This window comes from Pristis pectinata, chromosome 3, assembly GCF_009764475.1.
Source record: "Pristis pectinata isolate sPriPec2 chromosome 3, sPriPec2.1.pri, whole genome shotgun sequence".
NCBI lineage: Eukaryota > Metazoa > Chordata > Chondrichthyes > Rhinopristiformes > Pristidae > Pristis > Pristis pectinata.
In genome coordinates this window covers 10612764-10640164 of record NC_067407.1, presented here as the reverse complement: position 1 = coordinate 10640164, position 27401 = coordinate 10612764, and the positions used below count along the sequence as shown (strand labels likewise).

At 43.6% G+C, this 27401-nt stretch overlaps 1 protein-coding gene across 1 annotated transcript in view; it reads right to left on the bottom strand.

Annotated features, from left to right (window-relative positions):
• Positions 1 to 455: 455 nt before the first annotated feature.
• LOC127567729 (calcium-activated chloride channel regulator 1-like) overlaps positions 456 to 27401 on the bottom strand; it is a 76643-nt gene continuing 49697 nt past the window's right edge. The window contains exons 8-15 of the mRNA XM_052010707.1: positions 19999 to 20223; positions 19740 to 19917; positions 17203 to 17309; positions 16894 to 17115; positions 14177 to 14438; positions 12287 to 12454; positions 10138 to 10365; positions 456 to 1144 (exon numbers count right to left, since the gene is read on the bottom strand). Coding sequence (XP_051866667.1) covers positions 723 to 1144; positions 10138 to 10365; positions 12287 to 12454; positions 14177 to 14438; positions 16894 to 17115; positions 17203 to 17309; positions 19740 to 19917; positions 19999 to 20223 — 1812 coding nt within the window. The 3' untranslated portion in view covers positions 456 to 722. The remainder of the gene's footprint in view (positions 1145 to 10137; positions 10366 to 12286; positions 12455 to 14176; positions 14439 to 16893; positions 17116 to 17202; positions 17310 to 19739; positions 19918 to 19998; positions 20224 to 27401) is intronic.

Here is a 27401-nt window from a genome sequence, read left to right as displayed (position 1 = left end):
AAGAAGCACTTGAATAGGTACATGGAGGGTTGGGGCTTGGAGGGATTTGGGCCGAACACAGGAAATTGGGATTTGCTTGGTGGGCAACATTGACAGCATGAACTGGTTGGGCCAAAGGGCCTATATCGACTCTGTATCGACTCATTGTTACATCTTGTTACTTTAAGTAGCTCTACTTAATTATAAGTTATTGCTGTTACTGGTGGCAAAGATGGAACATACTAAGCATAAAACCCTGGTATCTGAAGTTTCTGTGGGGAAGATCCTCTCTAAGCAAAAATAACCAAGTTCCAAGGACCCTCATTATGAACTCCTATATGGTGGTATCAGAAAATGAACAATAATGCTACCATTTCAGAAAATATTGTTGTTTATTGGTACAGAGCTACATTAAAATTATTCAATGATACAAATTCCACCCCAGTAAGAACCACATCCTCCAAAAAGCAGTAAATTTAGACAAAGATTAGAGAGAGACAGTGTTTGAACCCCCAGAATTGGTCCAGGGTCATCACTGTGGTGTCACCAGTCAAAACCATGCAATCTTCCGACCTACCCCAAGAGGATACGCAAGTAATTAGGGCTAAATTTCCAAGGGAGTTCTTCCAATTGTCTGGGAAGGACTATAGAAGTTTCAGAAAAATATCGGAGAATCCCTTTAGTCTCCAACACCACCAGCAGCAATAATAAATCAGAATAAAGTAAGTGCTTGGATTAATAATCTAAATAGGTGCAACCTGTCTGTATACTGCCTTTGCTTCTGGCAATGTCTTACTTTTGCATTTCTTCCGCACAACATGATTAGAAATGCCAACAATCAAACATACAATAACTGCAACTACTACTGCAATCCAAATACTCTTTGATTTGTTCCTGCCTTCCAGTTTCTCAGGCAAAGGCACAAAGACAGAAATACTGGCAACGTTGGACATCTCAGAAGACAGATTCTTTTCATCATAAGCACGGAGAGCGAAGTAGAGCATTATCCTGTTTCGAAGCCCTGCATTTTCAGCGACAATTGTAAATGTTTCCTTGGAACCAAACGGTTGTGGTTTCAAGTTTGTCAAATTAACCAGTTCAGCTCCTGAGAAACTGTCCCGTAGCTGCAGCAGTTTGTCACTCATTCTCATCTCATAGTAGGATGCTAATGAAGAAAGGAAATAAATGATTGCATTGACATACAGCTGAAAAAATATTCAGATACTTGACTTTATAAAAAAGGAGTTTGGAGCTCAAAATGAAAGATGTTTTGCTAAATTATGGTAAATTCTAGTTGAGACATCTTCAGTAGTTTGTCCAGCTCAGGATATCAGCTTTTATAGATGGGAATGGATTGAGTGGAGATTGAACAGAATGACAGCATTGCCAGCATCCTTGTGTCTGCTGTTGCAAAACCTCTTTACCTCTCACCTCTCTCCTACTTAGAACCTACCTTTTCGACCAAGGTTGACAGAACTTCAGTATCGACACAGTGTTGAGTTTGTTCTTTCTGATGGATGTCATGACATAATCTTTGTGTTTTAATTTCACTGCATTTCCCCAGCTCAGAAATTGTCAACTTCACACAACTTCCAAAACTCAGAGTCAAAATAACCTGATGTAACTAGTGCCCATGGCATTGAAAGATAAATTGTTAAATAGCCAGAACTATAACAATGTGATCTGATCAGCAACAGGGATTACTGTGGAATTCTGAATTATATCTATTGTACATAACATTATCTAGTATGTGTAAACCAAATCTCAGCATTGTCAATAGCAGTTTGGTGTTTCTACTTGCACTTGCGACTTTAGTGTTCATAGAAACTTCTAGGAACTTCCACTGTGTAGGAAGTATTTATTTTTATATTTTACCTGTTTTTTTTTTAACCTGTTGGATATGACTGACTAATCCAGGGATTTAACTGTAAATGCAAAAAAAAAATTAAAAAGAGACACCAGCATAATATTCTCTATAAAGAACCATGGAAATTTTATAATGCATGTATTTTTGTTTGAAATTCATATTTGTGACAGTGCTCGTAATGTTTCATTATATTATGGAAGTAAAGGAAAAGATTTTACAACTGAAGGTAAGTTCACAAGAACTTTAATGTCAATTATAACTAAAATTATAGCAGGTTGGAGTAAAAATGTGCTTCTGAACTGCTCAATAAAAACACCAGCTCTGCTCCAGTAATTCAGGTTCAATCCTAACCCGAGGCGTTGTCTGTGTGGAGTTTGCATGTGCTCCCTTTGGCTGCTTGTCTTGCTCACCAGTGCTCTGGTTTTCTCCCACATCCCAAAGCTGCAAGTTGGGAGGTTAATTGGCTGTTGTGTATTGACCACAGGACAGATGGATGGCTGGGAAATCAGAGGGAGATGGTGGGGTAATAGCTGACAGGAAATGAATGGGAGAATGGGATGATGGGACTGCTGAGAGCCACCATAGACTGGATGGGTTGAATGGCCTACTTCAATGTCATACAGAAACATGAGAAATGAGATTTAGGCCTCTATTAAATTTTGTTCTATTTCAGTCCTGGCAAACACCTTTGGACACTTTACATTTGAATGAAGTCGCTACAAATCAGAACAATGTGATGGATTTTTATTTTGAACATGCATCTGCTCAATTAGTTCCAGTCCAGTTCAGTATATTCCATGATGATATCCCAATAAAAAGGCTGTATGACATGGAGAGTGCCTGGACTGTAACACTTCCAGCAGGAGGAGAGGCCATCTGTACCTACCTTAACATGACTAGGCCATTGTGTGGGAGTAAAGGTGTACTGGTGGTGGTACAGTACAAGGTAGTTTGTGCTCCTCAATTTCTGGAACTGTAGTGTCCCAGTGGGATCAGAGAGAATGAAGGCTTCATGAAATATAAAAGCTGTGAAGATGAAAGGGGGAGACATGTATCTCATTCCCTGTGGCCTTTGACCATCTGTGGAGCTTCAATACTCACAATACTGTCATAAAATAGGCTCCAGTAATCAAAAGGTATTGAGTCAGGAGCTGATGGTAAAAGCCCTTGGAAAGACCACTACAGATATGCAACCAAACAAAGTTGCCATATTGAAGCTGTGTGCATGAACATCAGGTGCTGGGAAGTTTTAAAACCTCTTATTTCTCCGCCTGGAATGTATCCCATGGTTAATATGTGAAACCCTTTAAACTGTCTTCTCAACTGAAGTGCCTCTGGATTGTACATAAATATAACCACTGAAATTGTATTTGACCACAGGGAATGTAATTCAGAATTATGATTTCAGTAACATTAAACTCTTTTTAAAACAGCTTATACAGCTTACAGGCGGAGGGGGGACAAATGAAGCACTGTTTGCTCAGGACAGCAGGAAAGGGTTAAAGTGAAACTTAGTCTTAGATCAAAAAGGAAGCTGCAATTACAGCTGCTGGGTTTTACGTTGAAGGTTAGAACTGTAAGTCATAAAGACACTGCAGTTGTGGAAGGGCAAACTGCTCAGTCACTGGAAGTTGTGCCCCATTTGGAATGATCATTAGTGTGACTCCCAGAATGTCCAATTTTTCCAGATGCAGCAGCCACAGCAGCAGAGAGGAGGATCCAGAAGCTTTTTTTAGAAGTTGTTTCTGATTGGCTAAGTGTGTGGCAACTCAGCCAGTAAAGGAAGGTAAGGGAAAGTGGAGTGATCATTTTGACAGTGGGCCAGTGCAGGAATTGGATTTCTGAGGTTTTGGTGAGGAGGCACAGGTGAGGAGCAGGTAAGGTTTTCATTTTCTTGTTAATCTTTGACTCTGTGTAGACAAAATGGCAGTCAGGACAGTGGAATGCTCCTCCTGCAAGACGTAGGGAGTCAGGGAACCTCATGGTCTCCCTGATGACTATGTCTGTGGGAAGTACACCCAGCTGACAAATGGGATCAAGGAACTGGAGATGCAGTTGGATGTACTCAGGATCACCTGGGTTGCTGAGGACATCGTAGATGAGAGTTTTAGTGAGGTGGTCACAGCTCAGGTGCAGGCTACAGATAGATGAGTGACCACCAGAAGAATTAAGGGGAGTAGGCAGACAGTGCAAGGTTCCCCTGGGGCCATTCCCTCAGTAACAGATATACCCCATTGGATACTGTTGGGGAGAATGACTTTTCAGATGTCAGCAGCAGTAGCTGGGTCAGTGGCACCATGCCTCTCTCTGAGGCAAAGAAAAGAAGGGTGAAATCAGGCAGGGCGATAGTGGTTAGTAAGGGGTGCAGATACCTGTTTCTGTGGCTGCAATTGAGACTCCAGGATGGTGTGTTGCCTCCCTGGTGCCAGGGTCAAGGATGTCTTGCAGTGGGTACAGGACATTCTGAGAGGGGACAGTGAACAGCCAGAGGTCGTGGTCTATATTCGTACCAATGACATAGGCAGGAGCAGGGATGAGGTCCTCCAAAGTGATTTTAGGGAGCTAGGTAGAAAGTTAAAAAGTATGACTTCCAAGGTTGCAATCTGAGGATTATTACTTGTGCCACATGCCAGAGAGGTGAGAAATAGATGCAGTTCAATAAGTGGTGAAGGAGTTGGTGCATGAAGGAAGGCTTCAGATTTATGGATTATTGGCTCTCTTCCAGGGCAGGTGGGTCCTGCACAAGCAAGATGGTTTGCATCTGAACTGGAGGGGAACCAATATCCTCACCAGGAGGTTTACTAGCGCTACTCGGGAGGGTTTAAACTAGAGTGATAGGGGGATGGGAACAACAGCAGCAGGACAACAGGTGGTAGGGTTGAGGGCAAGAAATATGGTTTGACAAATAAGATTGAAAGGAAGGGACAGCAAGGGACAGGCTAATAAATATGGTGGGACTGATGTACTGAAATGTGCTTATTTCAATGCTAGGAGTATTATGGGTATGGAGGATTAACTTAGAGTCCGGGTCAGTACATGGAATTAAATGTTGTTGCCATTACAGAGACCTGGTTGCATGAGGGACAGGATTGGCAGCTCAACATTCCTGGGTTATATTGTTTTAGATGTGATAGAGAGGGGGTAAAAGAGGTGGAGGGATTGCATTACTGATAAGGGAGAATGTCACAGCAGTACTCAGGAAATACCGGAGGGTTCATCCACAGAGGCAATTTGGGTGAAGCTCAAAAATAAAAAAGGTGCAATTATGCTAATGGCATTATACTACAGGCCCTCCAATGGCCGCTGGGAGATGGAGGAACAGATATGTAGACAGATTATGGAAAGGTACAGAAACAACAGTGTTGTCATAGTGGGGGGCTTTAACTTCCCCAGTATTGATTGGAACTTCCTTAATTAAAGAAGCTTAGATGGGGCAGGATTTCTTCAGTGCATCCAAGAGGGATTCTTGAAACAGTATGTGGGAAGTCTAACTAGAGGAGAGAATGTACTGGACCTAGTTTTGGGAAATGAGCCAGGCCAGGTGACAGACCTGACAGTGGGTGAACATTTTGGGAAAAGTGATCACAACTCATGTATTAAGATAGCTATGAGTAAGGATAAAATTGGATCTTGCAGGAAGGTTTAAATTGGGGGAGGGCAAATTATGACAGGGTAAGAGCGGAGCTAAGAGGCATTGATTGGGAGCAGCTGCTGTTGGACAAGCCCACGTCTGATGTGTGGGAGTTGTTTAAAGACAAGCTGATCAGAGTTCAGGATTGGGATCTCTTGGTAAGGACAAAGATGGTAACGTAAGGAAATCTTGGGTGACCCGAGAGGTCCTAAATTTAGTCAGGAAAGAAAAAAGTATATGTAAGGTTTAGGAAGCTAAAATCATACTGGGTCCTTGTGAAATATAACGATAACAAGAAAATGCTCAAGCGGGTGATTAGGAAGGCCAAAAGTCATCCACTTTTTCTTACTGCAAATATAAAGTGCCGTGATTCTCCTTGATCCTGCTTGTTGGGGAATCCTGAGAGATTTTATACTTGCATTAAGAAAAAGAGGATGACTAAGGAAAGGGTGGGTCAACTCAAGAATAAAGGAGGGAATTTGTGCTTGGAGTCAGCAAGTGGCTGAGGTGCTAAATGAGTACTTTACATCGGTATTTACAAAGAAGGATTTGGAGGATAGTGAAAGCAGAGTGAGGCATGCTAATGTGCTGGGACATTTTGAGATTAAGGAGGAAGTAGTGCTGGGCCCTCTGAAAGTCATTAAGATGAATAACTCCCCAGGGCCTGATGCCAGTGACCCGGGTTCAATTCCAGCCACTGTCTGTAAGGAGTTTGTACGTTCTCCCCGTGTCTGCGTGGGTTTCCTCTGGGTGCTCTGGTTTCCTCCCACATTCCAAAGATGTACAGGTTAGGAAGTTGTGGGCATGCTATGTCGGCGCCGGAAGCGTGGTGACACTTGCAGGCTGCCCCAGAACACTACTCAAAAAAGATGCATTTCAGTGTGTGTTTCGATGTACATGTGACTAACAAAAATATCTTATCTTAAGAAGCAAGTGAGGAGACTGATGTGGCTTTCACAAAGATCTTTGTGTCCTCACTTGCAACAGATGAAGTCCTCGAGGACTGGAGAGTAGCAAATGTTGTCTTTGTTCAAGAAGGGAAATGGGGATAGGCCAGTGAGCCTCATGTCAGTGGTGGGGAATCTATTGGAGAGGATACTGAGGGATAGGATTTGCGTGCACTTGGAAAGGCATGGCCTGCTTGGGGACAGCCAGCATGAAATTGTGTAAGGCAAGTTCATGCCTTACAAACTTGACTGAGGAGGTGACAAAGGTGCTTGATGAGGGTAAGGCAGTGAACATTATCTATATGGACTTTAGCGAGGCATTTGATAAGGTCCCTCATGGTAGGTTGATTCAGAAGATAAAGATGCATGGGATCCAGGGTGAATTGCAAGTTTGGATTCGGAACTGACTTGCCCATAGAAGACAGTAAGGGTGGAAGTCTGTTATTCTGGCTGGAGTTCTGTGACCAGTGGTATTCGTCAAGGATTGGTGCTGAGTCCTCTGTTTGTGATGTATATCAATGATTTGAATGAAAATGTAGTGGGTGGATTTGCAAGTTTGTGGATAACACCAAGATTGGTGGAGTTGTGGGAAGAGTAAAAGATTATCAAAGAATACAGCGGGATATAGATCAGTTACAGATATGGGCGGAGAAGTGGCAGATGGAGTTCAATCCAGGCAAGTGTGAGGTGTTGCACTTTGGGAGAAAGTATACAATTAATGGTAGGCCCCATAACAGCATTGAAGTACAGACGGATCTTGGGGTCCAAGTAGATAGTTCCTAAAAGTGGCTATACAAGTGGATAAGGTGGTCAGAAGGCATACGGCGTGCCAGCCTTAATTGGTAGGGGTGTTGAGTCAAAAAATAAGGAAGTCACTGCAGCTATATAAAACTTTATTCAGACCGCACTTGGAGTATTGTGTGCAGTTCTGGTTGCCCCACTATAGGAAGGAAAGGATGCAGAAGAGGTTTACCAAGGTGCTGCCTGGATTAGAGAGTATGAGCTATAAGGGAAAGTTGGACAAACTTGGGTTGTTCTCTCTAGAGCATTGGAGGCTGAGCTGAGACCTGATAGAGGTTTTTAAAATTATGAAAAGCATAGATAGGGTAGACAGTCAGAATCTTTTCCCTAAGGTTGAAATGTCAAACACCAGAGGACATGCTTTTAAGTTGGAGGGTGGGGGGGAAAAAATATAAAGGTGACATAAGGGGCACTTTTTTTTTTACAGAGTAATAGGTGCCTGGAATGGGTTACTGGGGTAGTAGTGGAAGCAAGTATTTTGATGGAGTTTAATAGGCTTTTAGATAGACACATGAATATGAAGGGAATGGAAGGATATGGATGATACATGGGAAGAGGACATTTAGTATAAATTGGCATCAAGATCAGCACAACATCATGGGCTGAATGGCCTTCAAGTTCTATACTATTCTATGTTTCGAACCATGCAAGATTCAGCTTCCAGGGTGGAGAGAAAGGGATGTTTCACAAAGTCAGCTGTTGTATAAAGATTTCTGTAATCTATCAATCTCAAATGAAGATATTTGATCACAGAATAAGGAATTCTGTTTTCCCTTTGTTAGTTACTAAAAATTCCTAGTCAGAGCTTCTGTTCAAGACTTCATTTACTGCCCTTTTATATGGATCCTCCCCACCTCATCACAGGTCCGGCTTCTGCCCTCGGCTGATATTTTGGGTCACTACATTGTCAATCAGATTAACACAACTGATTCTAATTCAGTTTCTGACCTCTTGGTCATGAGTTAATATTCATGATGGCCTAATAATAAAAGTAATCTGAATTGACATCTTGCAGCCTGAGCTGAGGACTTTGGAGGACAGTATTTTGTGGTGCCGGCTGTTTTGAAAGGAAGCCTGACTTACTGACTAAAATAGGAAGTTGTGAGATCCTCCTCACCTCACCACAGAACTGGCTTCTGGCCTGGGCTGATATTTTGAGTGCTACGATGTCAATCAAACTTATTTTTCAAATGAGACTTAAAAAAAATTACAAAAAATTTGTCAAAGAACATTGGAATTCCCTGGATGTCCTGACCAATATTTATCCTTGCACAATCAAAACTGATAATTGATTTCACTCCAATATAGCAGACATGTTGCTCACATTATAGATCATAAACCAATGTTTCTCAAAGATTCTTTGCTGACCTCACTTCAGAAAGATTTGTTCTACCTGGGACACTCTCAACCCTTTCTCTGCACTATAAATGGACACATGTAGAGCTGCTGCTTCACAGCTCCAGTGACCCAAGATCAATCCTGACTTCCAGTGCCATCTGTGTAGGGTTTGCAAATTCTCCCTGTGACTGCGTGGGTCTTCCTAGTTACTCCTGTTTCCTGTCATGTGCCAAGAGCATGCAAATTGGGATTTATTGGTCACTGTAAATTGCGCCTAATGTGTAGATAGGTGGTTGAACTGAATTGGAATGTGGGAAGAATAAAATGGGATGAGAATGAACAAATTGACATGGACTCAGTGGGTGGAATTGTTGAATGTTGTGTAACTCTGAATCTACAAATAATTCACCGAGGCCTGCCATGGCCTTCACCTTTCCCTGTTCTTTCTTCCTAGGAAAAGTGCTTTCATTGTGTCATACATCAGCTGGTCAGCAGATTTCCCCAATTATTTGATCACATAACACAGAACACAGAACAGTACAGCAGAGGAACAGGCCCTTCAGCCCATGATGTTGTGCTGAACTAATTAAACTCATGACACCTAATCCCTTCTGCCTGCACAATGTCCATATCCCTCCATTCTCTGCATATTAATGTGCCTATCTAAGAGCCTCTTAAATACCTCTATTGTATCTGCCTCCAGCACAAGCCCTATCATTCATAGTACAAGTTCTACACTGGTTTGACTTTCCAAAATGCTTCACCTCACTCTTAACTGTATTGAAATTCATTTGCGACTCCTCAGCCCACTTCCCTAATAGATCAAGACCCCACTGTAATCTACAATAACCTTCACTATCATAAATGCCTCTCACAATTTTATAAACTCCTGTCAGGTCTCCCCTCAGCTTCCACCGACACAAGTCCATATCCCTACATTCTCTGGTCATTCATGAACCTATTTAAGAGCCTACTAAATGCCTCTTTCATATCTGCCACCACCAGCATCCCTGGCAGGGCATTCCAGGCACCCACAACTATGTTAAAAAAAGCTTGCCCTGCACATCTCCTTTGAACTTGCCCCTCTCACCTCACATGCATGCCATCTATTATTAGACATTTCAAAGCTACTGGCTGTCTATTCCACCTACGCCCTTCATAAACTTATAAACTTCTATCAGGTCTCCCCTCAGCCTCCTCCACTCCAGAGAAAACAACACAAGTTTGTCCAACCTCTCCTTATAACACATGTCCTCTAATCCAGGCAGATACCTGGTAAACCTCTTCTGCACCCTCTCCATGATGTCCACATCCTTCCTATAGTGGGATGATCAGAATTGTGGCCTAACATCTGTGTCCCAAGCTACAACAGCTACAAAGCTACAACATAAAGCTACAACATAACTTCCTGACTCTTGAACTCAATGACTTGACAAACATGCCATACACCTTCTTTATCACCCTATAGACTTGTGTGACCACTTTCAGGGAGCTATGGACTTGGACTCCAAGATCTCTGGATTCTGCTGGAAAGAGAAATTCTCTGCCAGCTATTTAAATGCAGGAACGTTTACCTGTCCCTTGATCCAAGTCTGCTCCTGGCGCTGTCCATTGCAGCTCAATTTCATCGTTAAGTATTGTTGCTTGAAGGTCTGTGACTCTGCACGGTGCAAAGTTGACAACAGGTGTACCTGGGGGAATTGAAAGCGCTCCTCCTGATTTGACCCTGCTGAAATCTCCTATCTGAGCCACAGAATCTTCATCACTGACTGGAGGCCTTGGCGGATTTGTATGAATAATGCCTATGTGGAAGGAAAGATACACATCTCTATTATCCAGAACATACAGAGCAAACTATCGCTGAATACGAATTCCCTCCAGGTCCCACTTGTATTCCTGATGTTGTGGATGAGGTGGAGAGTTGAAGCTCATTACTTTGACAGCCCTCTGAGTTCCTCTTGCTGTTGAGGAATAGAAGACATACAGGCTCAATGATATTTTATTCTGACATTTTCTCTCTGATTTCCTTTGTCAAAAACTAAGTATGATGGATGTTGGATGCAGAAAACATTGGAAGACACTCAAAAGAGCAAGCAATGTGTTCTGATCATCAGCCAGGGATGTTAGCACAGTATCTCTCTCTGCAGATGTTGCTTGAACTGCTGAGTCCTTACAGCATTCTGTTCTTTTCTCCTTCTCTTGACCTACCCGGAATTTCTTCTACTTGTTTCATTTTCTTTTCCTGCCCTCTCCTTTCCCCCTGTTGTCTTATAATTCCATTCTCCATTTATGGCTTGATCTTGCCTCAAGGTTATAAACCACCTCAAGAGGCTTGGGCACAAGGATGTAAGTTGACACTTTAATGCAGAACTGACGGAATGCTGTTCTGTCAGAGGTACCACCTGCCTGATGGGATTACTGGGTATGACATCCTTGACTATTGATCCGGAGACATGTACAAATCCCATTGCATTTAATTACACTTAAATTTGGAATAAAAGATGAGTCTCATTAATGGTAAATATGAAGCTGGTAGATGATCATAAAACTTATGTGCTTCATTAATGTCCTTCAGGGGAGGAAATCTGCCATCCTTGTGTGGTCTGGCCTACACGTGACTCCAGACTCAGCACTGTGTTTGTCTCTCAAATTCTGTCTGAAATGATGCAGGAAGCCATTTAGTTCAGAGATCAGTTAATGATGGAGAATAAATTCCAGATACAATGACAACAGCCACTGGCAATGCAGTTCTGGCCCTGCTCTCCACCAGAGTGCGGCAGGATCTCTTTACTGAAGTGGAGTTACCTCATTATTCCTGAATGAAATGCATGTGGGGTACTGGTCCCTAAGTAACCTCCTCTCTCCTCTGGCACGTTTCCTTGCCCTGTGCACCACTTTCTCCCCATCGTGACGGTCCTGGGGCAATTTCAATGACACTTTGTTAATCCAGCACACTCAGGATTTAGATGGTGCTGGACTAGCAAATTTTCAAGACCATCAGATATTATTCTATGAACTCTTGAACACACTTCACTATTTTTATTAGATGTCATGCAGTAACATACCATATTTTCCAGTGAACCTAGGAAGTTTAAAGGATGCATGGCAAACAAGGCTCCAGTAACTTTAAAGGGAGCCTGAGAAACCAAGTAAGTTTCAAGGAAAAACAGCCAATGGAACCAGGTGAATTTAAAGGGAGGGACGTGGTGAGTGGATGGGATGCACAAGAACTGGAGACCTGACACGAGTTCAGGAACCAGGGACCTGGTGAGTGCACAGGGAACGTGGGAACTGAGGCCCCAGTGAATGAATGGGGAATATGGAACCCCGGGTCCAGCGAGTGGGTAGGGATTGCAACAAGTGTCACCTGGTGAGCCAGATAAAGGATGTTCAGAGTTTTACTGTAGTAACCAATGTCTGGGAATAATATAGACTTCACAATGTGTAACTAAATCTGGAGACACCAGTCAGAAACCCACACCAGCCCACACTCTGTACACAGGCAGCAACTTACCTGCAACCAATCCCTTTCAATGGTACAGGTGGTGTGTGGGGTTATGTTTTTCCTGGTGATAAGTGCCTGACTGGTGACTAGACAAACACAGGTAAGAACCTGGAGAGATGGCCTCAGTTCCTAAAGCAAACCTATCCTTGCAATACCTCACAAACCACAGCAATGACATCTCTGCATTGTCTTCTTTTGCATTGCCAAACATTTATTACCATTTATTATGTATCCTGGTATGTACATGGCATTCCCATTTGTTCCGTTTGCCATCTTAGCGGACCCTTCCTTTCCCTCTACTCGCACCTTGAAGTTGTATCTTCCATGTTCAGTAGTGTTCAGGAAATACTTAGAGTAAACCCCATCATTCTTGATATTATCAGCACCTAAAAGCAAGTAAAAGCATGTGGTTGTAGGCTGAGGAGAGAATGCAACACTAATACTGCATTTAGGTTAAATGCTGCACATGGAAGGTTCCTACTCCCATCCCACTGGTGGTCCAATCTGATGTCCTCAGTAAAATGAACAGGTCAAGAACTAATTTCAAATTTTAAATATTTCCATTGTTGTGTGGACTGCCAAATGTGTGATGCATTGAGCAGCAACACTTTTAAGGTAGTGTTCATCAATGTGTATTTTTTTTAGTTAATTGCTCTTTTCCATCATGTCCACTGAAGCTGTCACATCTGAATGGGTCACAAAGGGCTCCAACATTGACACCATGGGTTTACAGCATAAAGGCCCACGGCTACCTCGAATAATCATCATCGGCCAAGTTCAATAACTAATTTACTACACAAGGTTAGAAGTCATTTCTTAAACTCCTTGGATGGATTAATGAGAAAGCTTCCAAACACCAGTAGGCTTTGAACCTTTGAATCAGGCAAACATAATCCATAGAAATGTTTCTATTGAAAACACACCCACTGAAAAGACAAAAATGTAATGAAAATGTTGTCCACCCTGATGGCAGCCACCAGCCTGTCCTCCAACTCCCACCACACCCCACCCTACTTCAGTGCTTCCAACTCCATATCTTAGATCCAGGCTTGGACTCTCAAGGAGATCCCACATCCAGCAGTTGGCAGACACATTTCTATTTGGATACAGATGTAGGTAGCCCTGTTCCCTTTGTGGATGTTTCAATCGAGTTATGTAAAGGTACATTTTGTTTCCTGCTGGGAATTGCCTTCTCCTGTACCTGCCAGTGTCATCAGAAATTTGCAACAAGAATCCACTGAATTACTGGAGATGTCAAGTCCTTTTGTGTGTTAAATAAATAAATTCCACCCATCTTCCTTAAATACTGTAAACAGCCCAGTTGACAATCTATTGCAACAGATTAAATATTCTTCCTGTTTCAGTCGTCACTTTGTTAGAATGTCACACTCCAATGGGCAGGATTGTTCTGGACTTGGCCACCTTGCCCAGACTTGCTGTGCACCCAGACTTACTGTCTCTGGATATGGAAGCTGTATCCCGGCAGCTGTCCTACAGGATGGAGCAGGCACTGTACAACAGGTTGGCTTCAGGGACCGCCTGAGGCCTGTCCCTCATTATGTCCTGATAGCCTTTGACTGGCACGTAATCATAACATTAAAACAAAGTAAAAAAATTAGTCCTTACCTATCTTTACATTTTTCCAGAGAATTTGTGACCCCATTCAAATAGATGGAGTTCTCATTCTCTCAATGTCCTCTCTGGCATTGGGTTGGGCGCTCGGTGCGGTGAGTCATTGCTTCATCGTAAACTCACCACTGAGTCCAGCTCTAGACTCACTACTGAGTGTAGCGAGGAGGTGGACAGTCTGAGGATCTGACCTTGGGTCTTCACATTTGACCACATGTTAGTGTAAGTCTGGGGCATCCCGAGGCCAAATAACTGATCAGCCAGTACCACAGCCCAAGGAAATCTGGTTACGATTTGTTCAGGCTGCCTGTGGGTTAACTAGTTCTCCTGGCTGCAACAAATGGTAAATGTTCCTTTACCCACCCAGTTCACTCCACGTCAACGCATCTCCCCCAAACTTTCACGTATATTCACTGCACCATTGGTAATTTCACAAAAGCTCCAATTTTATTTCTCAAAGACAATTTTATGTAACTTACCTGAACCATTATCCAAAAGCTCATGTTCACCCGTCTGACCGTTGGGAAGCTCAGCAATGATTGTCACTTTCGCAAATAAGACTGGCAAAAATCCTTGGGAGACTTCCACATAAATAATCATTGGGCCAGTGGAATCCTTCCTGGTGATTTTTGCGTTGACTGTGACAGGGGGAACTTTCTCATCCGCTGCTTGGGATGTTACTGTAATTGTTACTTTCTGTGTATTTCCGGGATTCATGATACTGTAAGTCCAAGTTCCTGACTGGGACATAAATATTCAGGGTTATTCCGAGGACAATGATAACCATAGGCAGGATTAAATTCTCAGTGATATTTAAAATAATTAATGCTTGAGATATGGGACGAATGATGATCTAGTGTAGGGTCCCTTGAGAAAGTGGAAGTGAGCCTTTATCTTGAATACCACAGAGTGGTTAAGATGCTCCCTCGTCTCAGTCTAGACAGGAAGCTCCAAGATCTTGTGATGAAGGAGGAACAGCAATAAATGTCCAGCTTGAATAGAGGATAACTTAAAGGTGAAGGAATTTCCATGCATCTGATACCTTTGCCGACTTCAGTGGTGAAAGTTGTGGGTTTATTAGATGCTATTGAAATAGCCTTGTAGAGTTGCTGAAGTGCATGAAGTGCAAGTCCAAACAGTGAGAGGCTGGAACATTGGAAGAGCACGGAGACCTAGTCCCTACCCTTCCTCCTGCCCTTCCCCACTTGGCTCCATTTGCCCATCAGCCCCTTCCTCCTCACCTGGTTCCACCTATCACCTACCAGCCTCTGTCTCACACCTCCCTCTGACTTCTATGTACTGGATATCTTCTCTCTACACTCCCAGTCCTGATGCAGGGTCTCAACTCAAAACATCGACTATCGATTTGCCTCCACAGATGCTGCTTGACCCGCTGAGTTCTTCCAGCAGTTTGTTTCTTGCACTGACACTTAGAGGTGGACATTTGTAAATGATTAAAAAATGGGTAATATATGCACTCTGCTTCCCACAGTGACTGCAGCACCAGTCAAAAAGCTCAACACCATGTCATACAAAGAATACGCCCAAAATGCCACCCTAGACATGTACTCCCTCCACCACAGGCACACTTTGACTGCTGCCTGTGCCATCTACAAAATGCAACAACTTGTCAAGGCTCCTTCAACAGGACCTCACAATCCCAAGGCATTTACTATCTGGAAGAACAAGATGCCAAATTGTTCTGATTTCACTGCTTTGAAGTAAGTTGGGACAAATTTCACAGATGACCTGATGACATTGTCCAAAGCTCTCTTGATTCAGGGACAATTTGTAATCATTTACTAACCATGCCACCTGCATTCTCATCCAAATTGTTAATAAATATGACAAATAACAGTGGATCCAGCATCAATCCCTGTGCCACATCACTGGTTACAGGCTTCCAATCTGTAAAACAACCCTCCACTAATACCCTCTGTCTCCTTCCATCAAGGTAATTTTGTATTCAAGTGGCTAACTCACCCTGAATCCCACGTCATCGTTCCGGACCAGCCTATCATGTGGGAACTTGTGAAAAGCCTTGCTAAAGTCCACGTAGACAATTTTTACCACCTTGCCCTCGTCAATCCTCTTGGTCACCTCTTCAAAAAACAATCAAATTCCTAAGACATGATTTCCCACGTACAAAGCCACGCTGACCATCCCTAATCAGTCCTTTCCTTTCCAAATGCAGATAGATCCTGTCTCTCAGAATCCCCTCCAGTAACTTTCCCACGACTGATGTTAGGCTCACCGGCCTACGGAACATAGAACATAGAACAGTACAGCGCAGGAATAGGCCCTTCAGCCCACGATGTTGTGCCGAACTAATTAAACTAGTAATTGAATGCCTAACTAAATTAATCCCTTCTGTCTTCATGAAATCCATATCCCTCCATTCTCTGCGCATTCATGTGCCTATCTAAGAGCCTCTTAAATGCCTCTGTTGTACTTGCCTCCAGCACCACCCCTGGCAGCACATTCCAGGCACCCACCACTCTCTGTGTAAAAAACTTACGCTGCACATCTCCTTTGAACTTACCCCCCCTCACCTTAAATGCATGCTCTCGAGTATTAGACATTTCACCCCTGGGAGAAAGGTAACGGCTGTCCACTCTATCTGTGTCTCTCATAATCTTATAAACCTCTATCAGGTCTCACCTCAGCCTCCACTGCTCCAGAGAAAACAACCCAAGTTTGTCCAACCTCTCCTTATAGCACATGACCTCTAATCCAGACAGCATCCTGGTAAACCTTTTCTGTACCCTCTCCAAAGCCTCCACATCCTTCCGTTAATGGTATTTAACTGCGGGACTTTGAATGATTGAAGTCCCATGGCTGTCATTCAGATTGCTTCCTTGTACCTCCCTCAGAGCATTCTCCCAAAGAACAACTGTTAACTCTCACAGTGCTGCAATAGGCAGGAAGACAAACCATTTGCTTCATCCCATTTACAGAACAGGTCAATAACAGGCAGCTTGCTGTGTTGAATAGGGACCTGTCATAATAGAGGGTGAATGGCAGTAGACAGACTGCAGACAGTCAATACACCTTAAAGAAATGAGTCCAAATAATAAGCAATTGATTGTAAAGTTAATAGAAAGAAAAAATGTAAAACACTGGGGAAACCAGGCAGGTCCCTCAGCATGTGTGGAGAGAGAAACAGAGGTAATGTTTCAGGTGCATTGGAGCATACCTGTGCAGTGCCGTTAATCTCAAGCCGCACTGTGTGTACAGTCTCATCTATGTCAAAGTCACTATTACTGTATATCTTCCCAATGGGGTCACGTACAAACACATCTGGTATACGGTCCTCCCATGTGAACACAAAATGTGTGTTGTTTCCAACCGTTTTATCGATAGCAACTGTACCATTAAACCAACTGCCTCCATCGACACTCCTTCCTGAGCTTTCAAGCTTGGATCAAGGAAATAGACATATTTTAATTTCAAAGCACTTGATAACATAAGAATAATTGGAAAATAGTTCTCTAAGTAATCAAACCTGGATTGACTGTTGGCTGATGTCACCATTTCCTGATACTAATCCAGTGAAAGCATCAATTAGTCCATTTGTGTCCACTTTATCAGTGGCTGCAAACCGTAGACCTTCTATTAATGGAAAGGAAAATAATTCTTAACTCAGATATTATCCATGGTCAATGCCAATTCAAAACTAACTTAAAAAACAGACCTCACAAATTCCTGTAATGTGACCACTGCAGCCCACTGAAAAAGTTGAAATAAAACTGCAAAATAGATTGATTTCAACACTGGTGGTGATGATGTCTATCATTCTCTTCAAAACCCTTCTGTGGGTCAAACAAGAGTTTAAGGGGTAGTGTGCTTGCATGGACTGAAGATTAGTTATTGCATAGAAGACATAAGTGGAATAAATGGGCCTTTTTCAGGCTGGAGGGATGTAACTAGGCAGTGTGCCAAGGATCAGTTGGTGGCCTTCAATTATTTTGATTTAGGTTCATGACCTGGAGGAGGGGGCAGAGTATAAAGTATCCAAGTTAGTCAGTGACATGAAAATGGAGGGAAGGGCACATTGCAATGGGGAGCTTTGGACTCTGTGACAGAATATTGAGTGAGTGGGCAAAAACTTGGCAAATGGAGTTCAATATAGGAAAATATAGGTCGTGCGCTTTGGTGAGTGGAATCTAAAGGCAGACTATTATCTAAATGGAGATAGATTGCAGATGAGATAAGTACAGCGGGATCTGGGTGTTTTTGTGTACGAATCACAAGAAGTCAGCAGGCTGGTGCAGAAAATATTTAGAAAGGCAAATGGCACATTGGCCTTTATTGCAAGAGGTTTGGAGTTTATAAATAGGGAAGTACTGTTACAGCGTGTACAGGGTACTGGTGAGGCCACATCTATACACAGTTCTGGTCTTTTTATTTAAAAAAGGATATAGTGGCATTGGAGGCAGTCCAAAAAAGATTGACTAGGTTAATTCGTAGGATGAGAGGATTGTCCTATCAGAAGCAGCTAAAGAAATTGCATCGATAATCTTTGGAGTTTAGAAGAATGAGAAGTAATCTTATTGAAATACATAAGATCCTGAGGGAGTACGACAAGGTAGATGCCAAGATATTTCCACTAGACGAGAATCTCGAACAAGGGGACATAATTTGTAGGATGGGAGAGTTGTCCTATCAGAAGCAGCTAAGGAAATTGCATCAATAGAAACAAGATTAGGGGGCATTCACTTAAAACACAGGTGCATTGGGACATCTCCTCACAGATGGTGGTGAATCTCTGGAATTCTCTACCCCGGGGTGTTGTGGAAGCTTGAACATTGGAGGGATTTAAAGAGGAAGTAGATACATTTTTGAAAGATCAGGGACTTGAGGGCTATGGGAAGAGGAGTTGAACCTGGGGCAACTCAGCCATGATCATTTTGAATGGCGGGACAGACTTCAAGGAATGAGCAGCCAATTCCTGCTCCTATTTTCTAATGTTCTTATGTTCCAAATTCTGAGAACAACAACCTGCCAACATCCTGTTGATATTTGACTCAAGAATCAGCATGCAATCATCTATTCACAATCTGAGTTAATATCCAGGCCAACTGACCTTATATGTGGTAATGTGTGTATTACAAAAGGACCAGAGAACTTGAAACAACATAAGAATCATAGAGTTATATAACACAGGAACAGTCTCTTCAGCCCATCATGTCCGTACTGACCATTAAATACTCATCCACAGGAATTCCATTTACCAGCACTTGATCTGTAGCCCTCTATACCTGGCGATTCAAGTGTTGTGGGAGTCTTTGCCTCCACCATCCCCTCAGGCAGTGCATTCTAGATTCCAACCACCCACTGGCTGAAAAAATTTCCTCTTCAGATCCCCGCTCAACATCTTCCCCCTTACCATAGGCCTATGCCCTCTGGTTATAGATACCTCTGTGGTGGGGAATAGTTTCCTACTGTCTACCCTATGCCCCTCTTAATTTTGTCAAGCTCTATCAGGTCACCCCTCTGCTCCAAGGATATCAAACACAGTCTCTCTTCATAGCTGAAGCACTCCATCCTAAGCAACATCCTGGTAAATCGCCTCTGCACCCTCTCCAGTGCCAAAAAGTATTCTCACACTAGTCTCCCAGGGCATGGCACTGCCTCAGTAAAGCCACCAACATAATCAAAGACCCCATCCACCCCGGACATTCTCTCTTCTCCCCCCTCCCATTCGGCAGAAGATACTAAAGCCTGAAAGCACATACCTCCAGGTTCAAGGACAGCTTCTTATCCTGCTGTTATAAGACTATTGAACGGTCCCTAGTACGATAAGATGAACTCTTGACCTCACAATCTATCTCATCATGGCCTTGCATGTTACTGTCTGCCTGCCTGCACTTTCTCTGTAACTGTAACACTGTAATCTGCATTCGGTTATTGTTTTTCTTTGTAATACCTCGATGTACTGATGTGATGAAATGATTTGTATGGATGGCATGCAAAACAAAGCTTTTCACTGTACCTCAGTACACGTGACAATAATAAACCAATTTATTTGATGCTGGTTACCTGTCTTCACTGAGAGCTGCTCTAGTTCTTTGGCTGCAGTTGGCCCTAATGCGATAGTGTGGATCTTGGCTCCACTGTGTTCCACCTCTGTGAAGCAATCACTAATCTTCTTGTCCTCCCCATCTGTCAGCAAAACAATTTCGTCGCCACTCGTAGCTCCGTCATCACCACGAAGTACCTGCAGGGCAATGAGTTATCAACAAGGTGGGTTAAATGTAATCCCTGAAAGTAATGTATTAATGAAGCTTTCCAGACCTACCTCAAAGCCAGACTGGACCCCTGCACAGATGTTTGTTCCCCCATTTGCTGACATTGGTAGCAGCTGGACAAGTTCCTTCCTCATGTGGGTATCATCAATCTTTTTTAATTGTGTTTTAATCTCTGCATTGGAGCTAAAAGTGACGATTCCAACTTGTGATCCTGTCTCCACAACCTGCAGCAAGAATATCTCGGATGCTTGTCGGAGCCTCAGAGTGCGATTCTCCTGTTTATCAACAAAAAGCACAAACAAGGATGTAAGGTTAAGCACAGCCCTGTTTAATGGATCAGACTGTGCTGGGTACAACTGAACCTTAATGCTTTTAGATGTAAATCACGAAATTGCAATCATTCTGTTGGAATCAAGATGTTGTTGAAATTCATCCCCACATTAATGGCCGGGTAAGTGATCATCGTACATTCTGGGTGTGGGATGTTCATTCGACCCCATTTTCCATGGTCCTACTGCTGTCTGCCACTAAAATTTGATCACCTGGAGCTAGCGATCATTTCTGAGGCTGTTGCAGCAAGAGTAAAATTGGAATGAACGTTTCCAGTAGCAGTCCGGGTTGATGCATCCGACAACTTCCCAAAGTCAGACACATACCCAATGTCCCCAATCATCAACAACAAACCTTTAATCCTGCACCAATATAAATCAACCCCACTCTCATTCTGCAACACACAAAATGCTGGAAGAATTCAGCAGGACCTGGGTCCTGATGAAGCGTCTTGACCCAAAACATCGACTGTCCATTTCCCTCTACAGATGCTGCCTGACCCGCTGAGTTCCTCCAGTGTTTTGTGTGTTGCTCCAGATTCCAGCATCTGCAGTGTCTTGTGTCTCCACTCTCATTCTGACCTGCCTGTCTGCAGTTTCCTCCACGGCCTGAGTGAGGCATAACTTAGACTAGAAGAACAACATTGAGTCACAGAATCATGGTGTCATACAGAATGGAAACAGGCCCTTCGGCCCAACTCATCCATGCTGACTATGTTGCCCAAACGAGCTAGTCTCATCTGCTCACGTTTGGCCCAAAGGCCTCTAAACCTCTCCTATCCATGAACTCATCTAGATGGCTTTTAAATGTTGCCTGTGCCTGCCTCAACCACTATTTCTGGCAGCTCATTCCAAATATACACAACCCTTTGCATGAAGAAGCTGTCCCTGATGTCCCTCTTAAATCTCTCACCTCTGATCTTAAATCAATGCCCTCTTGGTTTTAGCATCCCCTCCCTGGGGGAAAAAAATCTGTGCTTTCACCCTACTTATGCCCCTTATGATCTCATATACCTCTATCAGGTAACACCTCAATCTCCTACATCCCAGGGAACAAAGTCCTAGTCTATGCAACCTCTCATTGTAAATCAGGCCTCCAATTCCAGACAACATCCTCATAAGTCTTTTATGCACTCCTTCTATTTTAATAGCATCTTTCCTATAACAGGGTGACCAAAACGGTATACAGTACTGCAAGTGAGGCCTCACTAATGTCTTATATAACAGCAACATAACTTCCCAACTCCAATACTCAGTGTCTTGACTGCTGAAGGCCAGCATGCCAAACACCTTTTTCACCTCCCTATCTACCTGTGATGCTGCTTTCAGCAAACTATGTACTTACACTCCTCGTTCCCTCTGTTCCATAAGAATCTCCAGGGTCCTACCATTATCTGATTAAGTCCTACCCTCGTTTGATCTCCCAAAATGCAATACCTCACATTTATCTGGATTGAAAGCCACTTGCCAATCCTCAGCCCACATACCCAGCTGATCAAGATCCCTCTGTAATTTTTCATAACCTTCTATACTATCTACGACACCACCTATTCGTTGAAAGTTGCCTCACAGGTGGAAGGAGCAGTTAAGAAGGCCAATGGGATGTTGGCTTTCATAAGTCGTGGGATTGAGTTTAAGAGCCGCGAGGTTATGATGCAGCTTTACAAAACTCTAGTTAGGCCACATTTAGAGTACTGTGTTCAGTGCTGGTCGCCTCATTATAGGAAGGATGTGGAGGCATTGGAGAGGGTGCAGAGGAGATTTACCAGGATGCTGCCTGGATTGGAGGGTATTGAATATGAGGAGAGGCTTAAGGTGCTAGGGCTTTATTCACTGGAAAGGAGGAGGATGAGAGGAGACATGATAGAGGTATATAAAATATTGAGAGGAATAGATAGAGTAGACAGTCAGCGCCTCCTTCCCAGGGCACCAATGCTCAAGACGAGAGGTCATGGCTTTAAGGTTATGGGTGGGAGGTTCAGGGGAGATGTCAGAGGGAGGTTTTTCACCCAAAGAGTGGTTGGTGCATGGAATGCACTGCCTGGGGTGGTGGTGGAGGCAGATACATTGAACAGGTTCAAGAGCTTGTTGGATAGGCATATGGAGGAACGTGAGATAGAGGGATATGCGGGAGGAAGGGGTTAGGTAGTGTGAGGGTGGTCTGATGGACGGCACGACATGGTGGGCCGAAGGGCCTGTTTTGTGCTGTATGGTTCCTTGGTTCTATGGTTCTATTTTAGTATCATCTGCAAACTTCCAAATTGTTTATATAAATTACAAACAACAAAGGTCCCAGCACCAAGCCCTGTGGCACACCACTAGACACAGGCCTCCAGTCTGAGAAACAACCCTTGACCATCACACTCTGCTTCCTACCACTGAGCCAAATATGAATCCAATCCACTATCTCCCCCTGGATCCCATCCAATCTCACACTAGCCTGCCATGAGGGACCTTGTCAGGGGCCTTGCTAAACTCCATATAGACAACATCCACTGCCCTACCCTCTCATCTACCCTTTTGGTTATCCCCTCGAAGAACTCTGAGAGATTTGTCACACATGACTTCCCATGCACAAAGACATGCTGACTGTCCTGAATCAGACCCTCTCTCTCCAAATATTGGTAGATCCTGTCCCCCAGAATCTCCTCCAGCAATTTACCCACCACTGATGTCAGACTCACTGGCCTGTAGTTTCCTGGCTTGTTTTTGCTACCCTTTTTAAACAATGGTACCACATTAGCCACTTTCCAATTCTCCAGAACCTCACCTGGGCTTCTGCAATTTCTTCTCTAGCTTCCCACAAGGTCTGAGAATGTGCCAGGTCAGGCCCTGGGGATTTATCCACCTTAATGCACTTTAAGGCCTCCAACACCTCCTCCCTGCGAATTTGTATGTGGTCCAAAACCAACCACTCATTTCCCCATTTCTTTAGCTTCCATTGTTTTCTCCACGGTAAAAACTGAAGAGAAAGTTCATTAAAGGTCTCCTCCATTTCCCTTGGTACCACACACAGCTGGCCATGCTGATCTTTAAGAAGACTTATTCTCTCCCTAGCCACCCTTTTACTCTTCATATATCTATTGAATCTCTTGGGATTTTGCCTCACCTTGCCTGCCAGATCCCTCTCATATCCTCTTATTTCCTTCCTAAATTCTCTCTTAAGTGCACTCCTAGTGGTCATCAAGAGATTCACTAGTTCCCAACTGCTTATGTACAATGTACGTCTCCCTCTTTTGCTTAACCAGAACCTCAATATCTCTTGTCAATTGGGTTCCTGAAACCTGCCAGCCTTGCCCTTCACCCTAACAGGAACACGCAGGCCCTGAACTCTTGACATCACACTTTTAAAGGCCTCCTACTTGGCAGATGCTCCTTTCACAGAAAACAATCTCGCCCAATCAACCACTGCAAGATCCCGCCTAATGGCTCCAAAACTCATAAAGTCGAGGATCTAGTGGCAGAGGGAGGTTTTGAGTCCCACCTCTCGGAGTTTGGTGATGAGTTTGCTTATAGTATCGAAGGTGGAACTGTAGTCAATAAATAATATTCTAACTTGGGTGACTTTACTGTACAGATGCTCCAGAGAACAGTGTAGGGCCAGGGAGATGGCGTCCTCTGTAGATCTGTTTCGGCAATAGGTGAATTCCAGTGGGTCAAGGTTTTCTGGGAGGCTGGAGTTAATCCGTGTCATAACCAGCCTCTGAAGCACTTCATGATGGTGGATGTTAAAGCCACTGGGCAGTAGTCATTAAGGCACGTTACCTACGTTTTCTGAGGTACTGGAATGATAGTGGTCTTCTTAAAGCAGGTGGGACCTCAGATTGAAGCAGGGAGAACTTCAAATTATCTACAAATACTCCCGCCAGCTGATCTGTGCAGGATCTAAGAACACGGCCAGGGTCATCATCTGGGCCCAATGCTTCCTGTGGGTTCACACTCTGGAAGAATGATCTTACAGAATCAAGCTGTTGTTGAAATTCAGCCTCACATTACCAGATGGTAAGTGATCATCACACGCTCTAGGTGTGGGATGTTCATTTGGCACCATCTTCCATGGTCCTACTGTTGTCTGCAACTAAAATTGGGTCACCTGGAGCAAGCGATCATTTCTGGGGCTGTTGCAGCAAGAATGAAATTGGAGCGAGCATTTCTGGTAGCATTGGGTTAGCGCATCTGACAAATAACTTCCTCGAGTCAGACACATACCCAATGCCCACAATTATTGGACACACATGTTTCATCCTGCACCAATATAAATCAATCCCACTCTCATTCCCCACACAAAACACTGGAGGAACTCAGCAGGTCTCACTGCATCTATGGATGGAAATGGACAGTTGACTTTTTGGGTAGAGACCCTTAATCTAGATTCAGACCAGATAAAGGGTCTCAATCTAAAATGTTGCCTGTCTATTTCCCATCAATAGATGCTGCCTGACCTGTTGAATTCCTCCAGCGTTTTGTGTGTTGCTCCAGATTCCAGCATGCAGACTCGTGCCTCCACTCTCATTCCGACCTGTCTGTCTGCAGCTTCCTCCACTGACTGAGTGAGGTGTAACTTAAGATGGAAGAACAACATCTTATCAACAACATCTTGCAACCTGATGTAACGAACATTAAATTTTCCAACTTCAGGTAAACTGCTTTCTCATTGTCTCCCATTACAGGCAGCTCCCGTCTCACAGTCACTTGAGTTACAGAAACTTGCCCTGATAGAATTCACAAATCAGTCCCAAAAATCTGAGATACAGAATAAAACTCGCTCTCGTGAAATCTGTGTCAATCTGTATTTTATTTTTAGCTTGTATTTCTTGGTGAACGCGCAGATGATGTGGCTTCATGTTACGGAAAATAGCAGTACAGACGTTTTTCCAGGAACACAACCCCTCTGGAACACAGGGATTGCCTATATCATGCTTCAGCCCTTTCTCACCCCATTTCTTTAAAATATCTCCCCAAATAGTCAGTCTCATGCTCCTTATTACCTGATCTGTCTTAACCTAGCTAGGCTAGATAGAATCTTTTTTCCAAGGTGGAAATGTCAAATAAAAGATTGCATAGATTTAAGTTGAGAGGGGGAAACATTAAAGGAGGTTTACAAGGCAAGTTTCTTTACATGGAAAGTGGTAGGTACCTGGAACGCACTGCCATGGAAAGTGGTGGAAGCAGATACAAGAACAACATTTAAGCGGCATTTTGACAGAACAGGCACATGGACAGGCAGAGAATGGAGGTATTTAGACAATGTGCAGGCAGTTTAATCTGGTACAATAGTCAGCACAGAGCTGTCACAAACTTGATTGAGTTTTTTGAGGAGATGACGAAGATATAAAACTTTAGTTAGGCTGCACTTGGAGGATTGTGTGCCGTTCTGTTTGCCCCATTGCAGGAAGGATATGGAGGCTTTGGAAAGGGTGAAGATGAGGTTTACCACGATGCTGCCTGGATTAGAGGGTATAACGAAAAGGAGAGGTTGAACAAACTTGGGCTGTTTTCTCTGGAGTGTCAGAAGCTGAGGGGAGAGCTGATAGAAGTTTATAAGATTATGAGAGGCATAGATAGGGTAGACAGTCAGAATCTTTTTCCCAGGATGGAAATGTCAAGTACTAGATGATATGCATTTAAAGTGAGAGGTGGAAAGTTTAAAGGAGATATACAGGGCAAGTTTTTTTTTTACATAGAATGGTAGGTGCCTGGAATGGGCTGCTGGGAGGAATGGAGGAAGCAGATATGATCATAACACTTGAGAAGCATTTAGGCAGGCACATGGACAGGCAGGGAATGGGGGATACAGATGTGCAGTTTGAATTGGCATCATGGTTGGCACAGACATCGTGGGCTGGAGGGCCTATTTCTGTGCTGTATTATTCTATGTTCTATCTCTAAATAGTCTTTTGTCTTACACCTCACTCCTATCCCATCTCTGCTTTGAATACTGAACCCTTAACTCTTTCCCAAAGTTATGATGAAGGGCTGATGAGCCGAAACATTGACTGGTTTCTCTTTCCACAGATGCTACTTAACCACCTGAGTTCTTCCAGAATATTTGTTACAGATTCTAGCATTTGTAGCTTCATTTGTTTTCCAATATAAACTGGAGCTGAAAGTTCCAGACCAGGACCATCATCAGACAGTCACAGGAGAACTGGGAGCTCAGTGTGATGCTGTACTCCTTTGTTAAGGGGATACACTTCTGAGCTCAGGGCACTACACAAAGCAGCTTCAGAATTAACTGTGGACTGCTCAATCACCTCCCAATGTCCATTAGTGCACTTAAACCAGCAGGGACTGCTGTAGTGGCACTAAGACTTATTGTGTGCGTCCCTGTGAACACTGCTGGCAGCACTTCATTACTGGAACTGACTCAAGGACGGTCAGAGATGATGGGGCAAGAGGTACAGAATCATCCATCCATGCACAGAATTTGCAGAGACACCAGATTCCACCTGAACCTCTCTGGTGAGTGATGTGTTTTCAGGCTCAGGCATTTGAAGGTTGTATTCATTGAGATCTGTGGCATTCTGCATGATGACCTTTGGCCCCACTCTTTCACCTGGACTGTTCTTTCTATTTGGGCCAAGTTCACTGCAACTCTCCTGACCACTGGTTTATTCCAAGCACCCACTGTTCTGCATTTTCTTGTCCACATTCGAGAGGTTGCCCAGGCTCTGTATTTCTGGAGCAATGACCTCACCTACTTTGATTTCAATGAGAAGAAGGTGGCATCTTAGACACCGGGATTCGCCAGCACTGCTGTCTTCTCCAGAGTGCAAGAAGCCAACACCTACATCAGAGTATTGTTTATTGACTACAGCTCTGCCTTCAGTACAATAATCCCAAGCAAACTTGTCACCAGACTCTGAGACCTAGGACTCAACACCTCCCTCTGTAACTGGATCCTTGACTTTCTAACCAACAGACCGCAATCAGTGCGGATAGACAGCAATACCTCCAGAAGGATTATTCTCAACACTGGTGCCCCACAAGGCTGCGTCCTCAGCCCTCTACTCTACTCCCTATACAATCATGACTGTGTGGCCAGATTCTGCTTTGACTCCATCTACAAGTTTGCAGATGATACCACCGTTGTAGGCTGTATCTCAAACAGCGATGAGTCGGAG